Source organism: Plutella xylostella, chromosome 8 (genome assembly GCF_932276165.1).
Source record: "Plutella xylostella chromosome 8, ilPluXylo3.1, whole genome shotgun sequence".
NCBI classification, from domain to species: Eukaryota; Metazoa; Arthropoda; class Insecta; order Lepidoptera; family Plutellidae; genus Plutella; species Plutella xylostella.
In genome coordinates, this window is record NC_063988.1 from 2,803,553 (window position 1) to 2,814,373 (window position 10,821).

At 39.8% G+C, this 10,821-nt stretch overlaps 1 protein-coding gene across 1 annotated transcript; it reads right to left on the minus strand.

Moving 5' to 3' along the window:
• Positions 1-1,092: 1,092 nt before the first annotated feature.
• On the minus strand, positions 1,093-7,956 carry LOC105397456 (UNC93-like protein). Its single transcript, XM_048622647.1, has 10 exons — positions 7,816-7,956; positions 6,536-6,654; positions 6,029-6,191; positions 5,534-5,657; positions 4,998-5,144; positions 4,119-4,185; positions 3,879-4,032; positions 3,238-3,342; positions 1,967-2,129; positions 1,093-1,522 (listed from the first exon to the last, which is right to left on the minus strand). The coding sequence occupies exons 1-10, from the start codon at positions 7,915-7,917 to the stop codon at positions 1,248-1,250; spliced, it is 1,419 nt and encodes a 472-aa protein (XP_048478604.1). The 5' UTR covers positions 7,918-7,956; the 3' UTR covers positions 1,093-1,247.
• Between the last annotated feature and the right edge of the window lie 2,865 nt (positions 7,957-10,821).

Consider the following 10,821-nt stretch of genomic DNA (forward strand, 5'->3'; position numbering starts at 1 on the left):
CAAGTAGAACTTTAATGAATAATAATCCACCTTTTAAAAATAGAATTTCATAAACCTGTTAAAAAGCTCCCGTAGCAGTTTCGTAGCCACTCCCGTGCTACGACGCTACGGCGTAGCATTTGGGATATCCGTAGCAGGGATTTTGAGCATTATTTTAGTTTAAAGTAATCAAATAAATAAATAATATATATTATATGAAATCAAATAATGGTTGATATCGTGGTGGTTACTCGAGCGAGTCCGCGTTGTCCTATGTGCAACATTAATTTTATTTTTTTAAGGAAACATTAATAATAAATATTTATTAATTAAATTTAAGAATGAAACATTTATAGAATTATTGGTTAATTACCATTAACACTATTTTTCTTCTTACATGATTAAATGATCCCTGTGCCACCGTCAAACTACTTAGAAACTATAACTTTGCATTATTATCACCTACCTTTGATTCCTGTGAAACAAAACACTACTGCATTAGAATAGTTCTGTAATAGTGGTGTAAGTATTTTGTAATAATAAATCAATAAAAAAATTTTGGTATACTTATTGAATATTTGGGAAAGTATAAACTAATATTCTCCGTAAAAACGTGAGACATAAAATTCATGTTTCCGAGTGGCGTAGCGAAAGGAAACCAAAAGAAATTCGTTAACGTTACTCCTATCCAATACAGATAGCAACATTTTAGACGTGTTAGATTTGTAAGTATTTCCAGGCGCTTGTACAGTAAGTTTGTTTATAAGTAACGGATGTAAACGGATGTTGAAATTAGTTACTAAATACACTCACGGGCAATGAAAAGGTTCCACTGAGAAAAGCGCCAAATTACTCCTAAACGGAAAAGGCTAGTTTTATGACGCCTTCTGCAACATTGAAGTATATCAGAGCATCAGGATATTACCAACTAGAACCAGTAATATTTTATTCAAATTTTAAAATAAATGTTAATAAAATTGGGGTTGTTATGTGTCGACATTTTGTGAGTGGAACTTTTTCACTGCCCGTGAGTGTATAAGGAGAGGATGACAGGGAAAATATTTGATTGGAATATTATTAATAATATTTGTTCGAAGAACCCAGAAAGATCAATAAATTCACACATGTCTTATATTTACAGCCTAACATAAAGTTCATTATTAAATTACATTTAACAAAGTTTCTTAAACTATAACAACACTCTAAATACTCTAAAATAACAAATACTTCATTATCTAGAAAAATATTATATCTTAAAAGGAAAAAACTTAATCAATATTCGAAAAAGCAATATTATCACAGCCTTTATTATCACTGGCAGCCTTCGCTTTATCCAACTTTTTTCTTATCTTAAACTCTTTGTACTCAACTATGAAGTAGCAAAAAGTTCCTATAAACATTAGCACAAAGAGGATGTAAGTCTTGGTGCTCGTTCTGAAATGTGGCGAGATGAGGTAGGCGATGATATAGCCGACTGACTCCCAGAGTCTGAAGTTTGCGAACGCTGCCTCCTGTCTGCCCGGGAATAGCACTCCGTAGTATGCTGAAAGCAAATAAAGAACACGTTACACTTGGGGTCCATACTAAATGATAAGTTGTCATAACGCATGCACGAAATGGCCTTATCATATCTATGAATATTGAACAAGGCATTTTATTGCATAATTTCTGAATTTCTGGTCCCAAACAATCATTAGCCTATAGCAGTCAACTGCTAGACGTACGCCTCCCAAAGCACGCCACTGGATGCGATCTTTAGCTTTCCGCATCCAATCATACAATCAGCACCCAAACAATAGTGACACTTTATTTTAATTCATATACTATCACAGATTCAGTAGTCATATCTAGCTCAGCTGAGCTAGGCAGATATAACTTCTTCATTTTAGCTTCTAAAACAGTATTAGTTGCTGATATTATGCGTCACTCTTGCTCCTTTAGCACACAATTTCCAATAGTTAAAAATCCACTAGTTATAACATCTCACCATTAATCTGCACCATCCATATAGAGTCAGCCAGTCCCCACACGACAGCTATCACATACATGAGGTGCGACTGGTGCGCGTGCGGCCGCCACAGTAGTAGCGTCAGGAATAACCCCGTGTGAGATAGGAGAGCTACACAGATGACTGGCGTGCGGCCTGTTATCTGGAAATGTATTGGATAGAAATATATTGCGACAGTAAGAAAGGGAGACTCGATCATAGGCGAGCCACTCAGTTTTTGCCGTTTTGGAACGAGTACGATGAAAAAGTAAATTACGCTTCTGAAATATATATGTCGCAGGCATCTGGTTTAATCTCCTGTTTGATTGAACCACTAGCCCGTTCATTGGATGGCGCTATTCAGTTGTATGACTAAAGGACAACTCGTCAAGTCGTTGATTGTAACGTTCGACGTCTTGACTGAACGTCATTCAGCGGAGTCGTTGAATGGGATATAGTATAGCCAAAGCAACTTTGTAATGTCTGGTTAGGGTGAACATGACCAGACAAGAGTCAACAAAAAGTTACAAAGCTCTTATCTCACAAATTAACTAAACAATAACAATAAACGTACCTTCATATTGTTGTTTATAATTTATCCAGTTACGCCTCAATTTTTTCTTTGAAATTATCCGCCCGCGGCGTAATAATAGGTAAATCCATGTTGTCACACTATTTTAACACAAATAACGTACTTTAAAGCTAATTTATTTGCAAAAAACTAACAATATAGGTGCTTTTTGTGTCAGCTGTTAGCTGTTAGACGCCATATTTGTTTTGTTCACCACCTGACTGATTTTAAGTCAGCTAACTAGTTGGACGTTTTGTGACGCTTGTGCAATCAACGTTCGGCCTAGTCATACAACTAAGCAGCGTCATCCAATGAACGGGCTAGCGGTTCAATCAAACAGGAGATTAAACCAGATGCCTGCGACATATATATCTGCTGATACGATTTTACAGAATGTTATAACTCACTATACGTACATCAAAAGAGCGGAAGGGAGCATATATTATTATCTTTAACGTTCAGCAGAATCCTAACCTTCAAGGGTGAAGCCTCGGTCTCGGTCTGACTACTGATAAAAATGCGCTTACGCTATTTAATAGTCCGTCCTTAGGACTTCGGGACTAGCCAGAAAGTGGAACGCTGAGTCATCAAGGAGCGCCGCAACACTCTGTTCTGCCTTCTTCATCCAGCCACTACCAGCCATCTGTCTATGTAAGGACTATATCCAGCCAGGCCGCTGATGATGATGAAGATGACCTACCTTAGCCAGATAGCCGGTGACGACGCAGCCGAGCGCGTTGGCGATGCCGTACGCCATCATCACGAAGCCCACCGTACCCGTGCCCACCGCGCACGACACGAACGACTGCGGAACAAAAGTATATAACTTAATAAGCAGCAAATCAGAGAAATTGGATAAGTATTGCGTTATTTAGTTATAACGTGTAAGGGGTTGTTAGTAAGTCGATTTCTGGTTGAGGCAGATTATATGTTTATTATCTGGTCTTGAATAGGGCTGAATTGTATGAGAATAGGCCGCCCGGGCTGGAGGCGGACCGCGAGCCACTGTATACTTTTATGCATCCTTAGATTATCTTATGTATACAGCAGACTTACCTACAGCAGTAAAATCAGCCCCGATGAACGCCTATTGCAGTACAATGAACAATGTTTCTTATAATTTCCAAAAACAGCTATCGGCTCTGCCGCTGCTAAGAAGCGTTCTTTCTGTACACATACGACCTAACGATATCTTATTTATTACCTAATCACTTGAATCACACTTACAACAGTACTGTCAACTCCAAAGTAAACCTCTTGCAGACCACTGAAGATGTTTCATAAACGGTGTTACTGTATACATACGGCCTATTGGTTATTTTACGTATTAATCACACTTACAGCAGTAAAGTCGGCTCCGAAGAACGCCTGCTGCAGGCCAATGAAGATGTTGATGACGACGAGCAGCAGCTGGTTGGGTTCCACCAGCAGCTTCAACGTCACCGCGAGTAAGGCAGTGCTGCCCGGGCTGGAGGTGGACCGCTGCTTCTCTGTTCTGGGATAGATAAGGGAGATTGTTGTTAATACTGATACCTATGGATTTAGGAAGTGTTACAGTAGAATCAAATTGTACAAACTTACTTTTTTATTGAGTCAACGCCAACTGATACCAGTATGCTTGCAGCAGCCATGCAAGCTAGGTATATTACTGAAAAAGAAAACATTCCATTGTTATAGTATCAATCACGGGTAAAGGCGCCCGAAAATACATAAAATAGACGCGAGCACACATTGTCTTGAAGCTTTCTGCCCACTTCTTATTTAACACCTCAAAGGGAAGGTAAAAATTCCTCCTTACGTGTTCATAATCACGTCGGGGTCACCACTATGGAGATGTAAAGCTGGTAGCGCATCTCCTCTCCACAGGGAGATCTTTTGCTTATCTTTTTGCGTACAGTACTCACGTATCATCATCTGTATGTTGTCGCTCGGCTGCGCCCACGTCGGCGCTGGGCAGGAAGCGCGCGCCGCACACTGAAGGGAGTAGCTCGTCTGACACCGCGCTCACATCGCCGTGTTGTTGTACAGTACTCACGTATCATCATCTGTATCTTGTCGCTCGGCTGACACCGCGCTCACATCGCCGTGTTGTTGTACAGTACTCACGTATCATCATCTGTATCTTGTCGCTCGGCTGACACCGCGCTCACATCGCCGTGTTGTTGTACTGTACTCACGTATCATCATCTGTATCTTGTCGCTCGGCTGACACCGCGCTCACATCGCCGTGTTGTTGTACAGTACTCACGTATCATCATCTGTATCTTGTCGCTCGGCTGACACCGCGCTCACATCGCCGTGTTGTTGTACTGTACTCACGTATCATCATCTGTATCTTGTCGCTCGGCTGACACCGCGCTCACATCGCCGTGTTGTTGTACTGTACTCACGTATCATCATCTGTATCTTGTCGCTCGGCTGACACCGCGCTCAATCGCCGTGTTGTTGTACTGTACTCACGTATCATCATCTGTATCTTGTCGCTCGGCTGCGGCTGCAGCGCGGCGCCCGCGTCGGCGCTGGGCAGGAAGCGCGCGCCGCACACTGAAGGGATTAGCTCGTCTGATATCGCGGTCACGGCGGCTGTGTTGTTGCCTGATGTTAGCACTGGGAACAGGATATAGAGATGATGAGGGTATGTTAACGACGGTGAAGCATATATTTTTGGGGTTACCAGAAAAAGGCCGAACAGTTGCCAAAAGGGGGTGCAAAAATGTGGCTTAGCCAAACGCCGGACCCATATTTATAAATAAGTGAACATAATATTAGTACAAGGTGTAAATGTTTGTAGTTATTCTGTGTTGTGGGATAGCCATATCCGAGAGGGAAAGCTTGTTTGCATAACATTATGCAGCCGCATACAAGTTTTGCATAAACTTGATACATTGGGGTAGGCGCAAGCGTGGAAATCTTCGTTCGACGCATAAGTTTCGGATGTTCTGTATTCATTGCTTAGTCATTCTTTCAGGACAATAAGAAAAAGACAAATCACTCACCCAACGAGCTGATGACATTTCCCCAGACCTGGTTGAGCTGGAAGATCATGAAGAAGACCCCGAGGAAGCGAGTCAACAGCGCATCCACGGGGACTTTGCAGGTCTTACCCTGCGTCTCCGCTGACTGGAATATTAATGAGCCTTTGGTGATTATTGCAATCTGGGGGCACGGCAGTGCCCCCACCAAGTCGAGCAATAATGTTTTCTCTGAACAGAGGGTATAACTGCGTTTATATGCCACATAAGTAACACAGACAATAATGTGCACTTGGTCCAACATAGCGGGCCACATTTGATGCCCTACTTTTGTGATGGCCTCAAGCCCGAGTGTAGATCTTACTACCTAGAACATAACACAATCAAGTGCACCATAGTGGTCCTACACCTAAACCACTCCAATCTACATTGTTCTATGGCTTATCTTCATGACCGAATGCATGAAATACTTAAATGCATTTTATTTTGTTATCTTACTACCTAGAACACAAGACATACCACAGACAAGTAGGTGCACTTGGCGCACCACAGCGGGCCTCCGCCGAAGCCCACGAGCAGGGCGGCCGGGATGAGCGTCCAGAACCGCGGGTACATCTGCGCCGCGATGTAAGGCATGTAGGTCACGAAGGAGATGCAGATCGACCACTTGCAGCCCAGCCATCTGCGGGAAAAGAATGTATAAGGACAATGAATAAAGTCTAGAAGTTTAATGCTACGAACACGGGCATACTGCAAAGACGGCAGAGTGGACGGTTTGCTACGTTATTTGTCTCTCAGTGATACCTACTCCCGTAAGAATCTTCTGTGGGACATGGGGGAAGAGATTAGTGCCTTAACTAGAGACACCACAATCACAACTCCGCAGTACTCCGCACCCTCAACCTGGTATTTGAAAATCATGTGTACATTCTAATTGTCAACGACCACCCTATTCTAGCTGCCTGATGGGCTTGTACAGCTCAAATCAGCTCAATACGTTCTAAAGTAGGGCTCTATCACACTAACTTGATGACGAGAGCGGGCAGGAAGACGTTGGAGGTGATGAGGCCGGCGTAGATGGCGGCCAGCGCGGCCGTGCCCAGCCCGCCCTCCGCGTTGATCGAGCTCTGCAGGTTGGCTGCTCCCTGGAGAAGGTGCAGGTTTAAAAAGTTATCATTCGGAATTTAAACGAAACCTTCTTTTGTCTATGACCAACATTTGCATGGTGGACATTGAGGTTTAAAAAGTTATGATTCGGAATTTAAACGAGACCTTTTTTGTTTATGACTAGCTTTTGCCTAGGAATCATGGACGTTGAGGTTTAAAAAGTTATGCTTCGTAATTTAAACGAGACGTATTTGCTTTAGATACCTACTCCTTTCCCTCGGCCTTTTCCATAATTTACATAAGTTTTATAACCGTGAAAAAAATACGAATTCAGCCCAGCCGTTAGTTACAGATATTATCAGATAAGAACTAACAAATAGCAATTGATTTTTATATGAGTAGGTAATCTATAAAGAATATAATACGGTGACTAGCGAAATGCGTACCTTATTAAATTATACGCTATAATAAGGACACCTAATACCTATTCTATGTGCGAATGCCACATGCATCATGATTTTCCAATCACAATAATAGTAGGTTCGGCATTTCTAAGGCAGTTGAGACGAAGAAAACATTGTATTTTGCCTAACCACGGACGTCATGCTGTCCCTGACATTCATTTGATTAATTTATCACGAAAATTAACGTGTTTTATTGTATTTTAAGTTTAACATTTGTTAGTATACCTACCTAATACTAAAAACTATTACAATGACATTTAAATTCGATAAAAATAACGTTGGTATTTAAATTAAACGAGTTTCGTAAAACACTGATAAAGATTGTGTTATACCTACCTATAGTTACATAGAGACAGACATAATTACTCAACGTCAACGGTACAGGCATTAGAAATATATCTTAACTTGATTGTACCTTTACAAACATACATACATAATTGGTATAATTACTTTTACGATTTTGTTGCCGAAAATATGAATCGAAATTTATGCCATCCTCGTGTACCGTAAAATATGTTAAGAGGGGATTCACGTAACGCCTGAGAGTAAACTATGAATGCATGCATTAATCTATGTTTTGCAGCACTCTTTAATGTACCACACCGTATAATAACACTTGATCTATAGCCTTTTTTTGGGAAACTTAACCAAGTAACTTAACTTAAATAATTAAGCTTAGGTGTAACAAGTGTCACCTTTAAAAATGGATGTCAAGCTGAAAAGTGAGAGACTTACGCTGAAGGCCGTGAACTGTAGCATGAAGGCGAGGCTGATGACCACGATGTTCTTCATGATGCGCCAGCGCGGCAACTCCTGAGCATCTGATGCCGCCGCCATGTTGCCAATGCTATGATTCTGTAGAGACAGAAAAAAAACTACTGTCTTACTTATGTACTTAGGCATTACTTACATTATTATTCACTTTTTACAGACCAAGAAATTAAAATAAACTGACCCATCCATTATTTTTGGGTAGTCAGCTATTGACGCTATATTGGCTGGCTGTTCTTTTACCATGTAGCGACGACAATGCCTAGACCAGCTAATGCTTTTCACTGACATGCTAAGAAGTTTTTTTTTCAGCAAATAAGTAATATCTAGGTATACCTATGAAGGCAATTTTACTATCTAATTATTCGCTGCACAGAATTGCATCGTAAAACTATAAATTCTACGCAAACATAACTCCTGTATTGTTTGGCTTTTACGGATAACTATGCGATTATCTCTAGGTACCTACCAGTTCATTCCTATCGAGTTCATTAATATTGCTTCAAACAGGGTGTCCCACGCCACGTGTCCGAAAGATAGTGACATAGGTATTATTATTTTTTATTTTTTTTATTTATAAAAAACAGGAGGCTTAAACTTCTATAAGAGGCAGGGGAAGCGGGTTGAATATTGGTGTAGGTATGTGGTAAGTACTAAGTACCATTGTTTCAGTTAGGTAGGTATTTTTCTTGTAATCTTAGCTGATTAGCCCATTTGCACAGACGTGTAAGACGTGTTAGCTTACGATTATCTTTTATTGAGCCGCTTTACAATTGTAAATACCAATAGTATAAGTATGAGTATTGTTAAACATACTCTTCTAAGATAATACCTCCTACCTCCTTTCGTTCAAGGTACTGGCGGGGACAAGGCTAAGCAATATCGGGATTAATGAAACTTAATTCTTTCCTCTTTTAGCATCTCTTCTCTTGTCATCGGTGAAGATGATGCAAACATGACCTAATTTTCCAGATGGTTAAAGTACTTATCCATACTTACTTTCATTTAAAAATGCCTTAGACAATAACCCCCTTATTCATAGAGAAGTTACAATACGTTTTAACTAAAAAACTGTTTTGTCCCTCTCCGACAAAGTACAATTTGTTCTTTGACAGAGAGGGACAAAACAGTTTATTAGTTAAAACGTATTGTAACTTTTCTATGAATAAGGGGGTAAGTATGTATAAGTTTGCACTTGCATTACGCGTATTCAAAGGCTAATTACGGTTTTTAACTTTCAACAGCGAACGAGTAGGTATTATGCTGTGTATAATATATACGTCTCTACATCCAAACGAACGATTCCCAATGACAGAAAAAAAGTACGTAACTACCTAACTATAATCGCATCGAAATCGGATGGCAACACCTACAAAGCACGTAGGAATCCTTAATATCCTTATAGAAGGATTACAGGAAGGAAATCTACATATCATTAACACACAGAATATTTATTATTTTATTTTTATAATAATTTTCCTGCCGACTCTCATTTTTCTCGTAAAGGTCATGAAAACGATGAGTCGCAGTCGCAGAGCGTTCGCTCGTTCAAGTGCAAGGAAAACCGGTACAAAATTCGTACACCAAAACCAGTTTAAAGCATAACAAATGAGTTTTTATACAAAGTGAGAAACCTGCTTTTAGGGATATCCCTGGCTATTTAGTCAGTAAGTATGTAAAAGGGAGATAATAAGAGTGCGAAAATCTAATCCTGCCTATAAGCGTAACATAATACTTACACAACGGAACATGTATTATTTCAGTTTCAGCCACTTTTCATGCACCGCTATAAGGTATACCTAAACATGTTATTTATATTAGGAGCCAAAGGAGCAAGTACAATACATTTTGCATTAGTAAGTACTTCGATCAACGGGCATCTCGGCGCAAAACTTTATTTTAGGTAACAAAGTACCTAATACTGGTCATGGTAGGGATCTTGTAGATAAGTATTCTTAAATTCTTCAGCTACATCGATCGGTGCATTTTTAATAATGTAGGATTGATGGATGAAACCCAAGTTATTTATTAAAAAATGTTAGGATTAATAAATATAAAGTTATTTTACCTTCTTACCGTGGAGATCCAACTTAAATTCCCACCAAACACTTAATAAATCGGAATAAATCCTAATCACTCATCAAAAATAAAGTTATAATAATTGTTTCTTTTTTTATTTTCACTTCGTCGCTTCCCGCCTATTTGTTAATATTTTTTTTATACGCTCGTCGCAGCCAGTGCGCTGCGCTGCGCCGGGTCTTTTACAGCCAACAACCGAACATCACTCGCTCAACATTCAAGCAGCTGTGAGCTGTGACGCTAGCCTCTCGGTGCCTCGGTGACGATCACAAGATTCACATCACATACAAGATACAAGTGAATAAGTGGCGTTCATCCTCTCGCGTCTTCCTACTATCTACTCTAGTGATGTGCGATACACGTGCTGGCACGAAAACGTGATAACTATAACGAATAAAAACTAAATTACCTACCTATTATGCTCTAGTACCTACCTACCTAAAGTAGGTACACCTTGCTCTTCCGTGTGTAGTAGAGGTACGCTAGTAGGTACAATAGGTAAGTACATAGCTAAAGTACGGATTGTTTAAAAACAAGAGTTCCGTCGAACAAGATTACCAGTAATGTATTTTAAAAGTATGTATGCGTAGGTAATTTAAATTGTTTTAACTATGTGATTTATCTATAATTACATTCAAATACTTTACAGTTGGCAGATATTGTTTACTGTTTCATACTTCATGTTTGCAGTAGGTACCTACCGTAGTACATTATTGCTTGTACACAGTGCATTGACATTCAATATTATATAGGGTTATTAGTTACAGGTACGGAACCATGCAAATGTAGTCATGCCAGATTTTAGTTATTCCCGTAACTAAAGCATGAGAAACTACTCTATCATTGTTTACATTATTAAACAGCTGTTAGCATTAGTCGTATCGTAGAAAC

What these genes read in the sequence shown, in the direction of transcription:
- LOC105397456 (XM_048622647.1), bottom strand. Translation starts at nt 7,917, where the DNA reads ATGGCGGCGGCATCAGATGCTCAGGAGTTGCCGCGCTGGCGCATCATG. An exon ending in CTGCCCGCTCTCGTCATCAA is followed by an intron (nt 6,192 to 6,535) that starts GTTAGTGTGATA and finishes CTTTTCCCGCAG; the next exon opens with ATGGCTGGGCTGCAAGTGGT. An exon ending in GGCGTTGACTCAATAAAAAA is followed by an intron (nt 4,033 to 4,118) that starts GTAAGTTTGTAC and finishes TATCTATCCCAG; the next exon opens with AACAGAGAAGCAGCGGTCCA.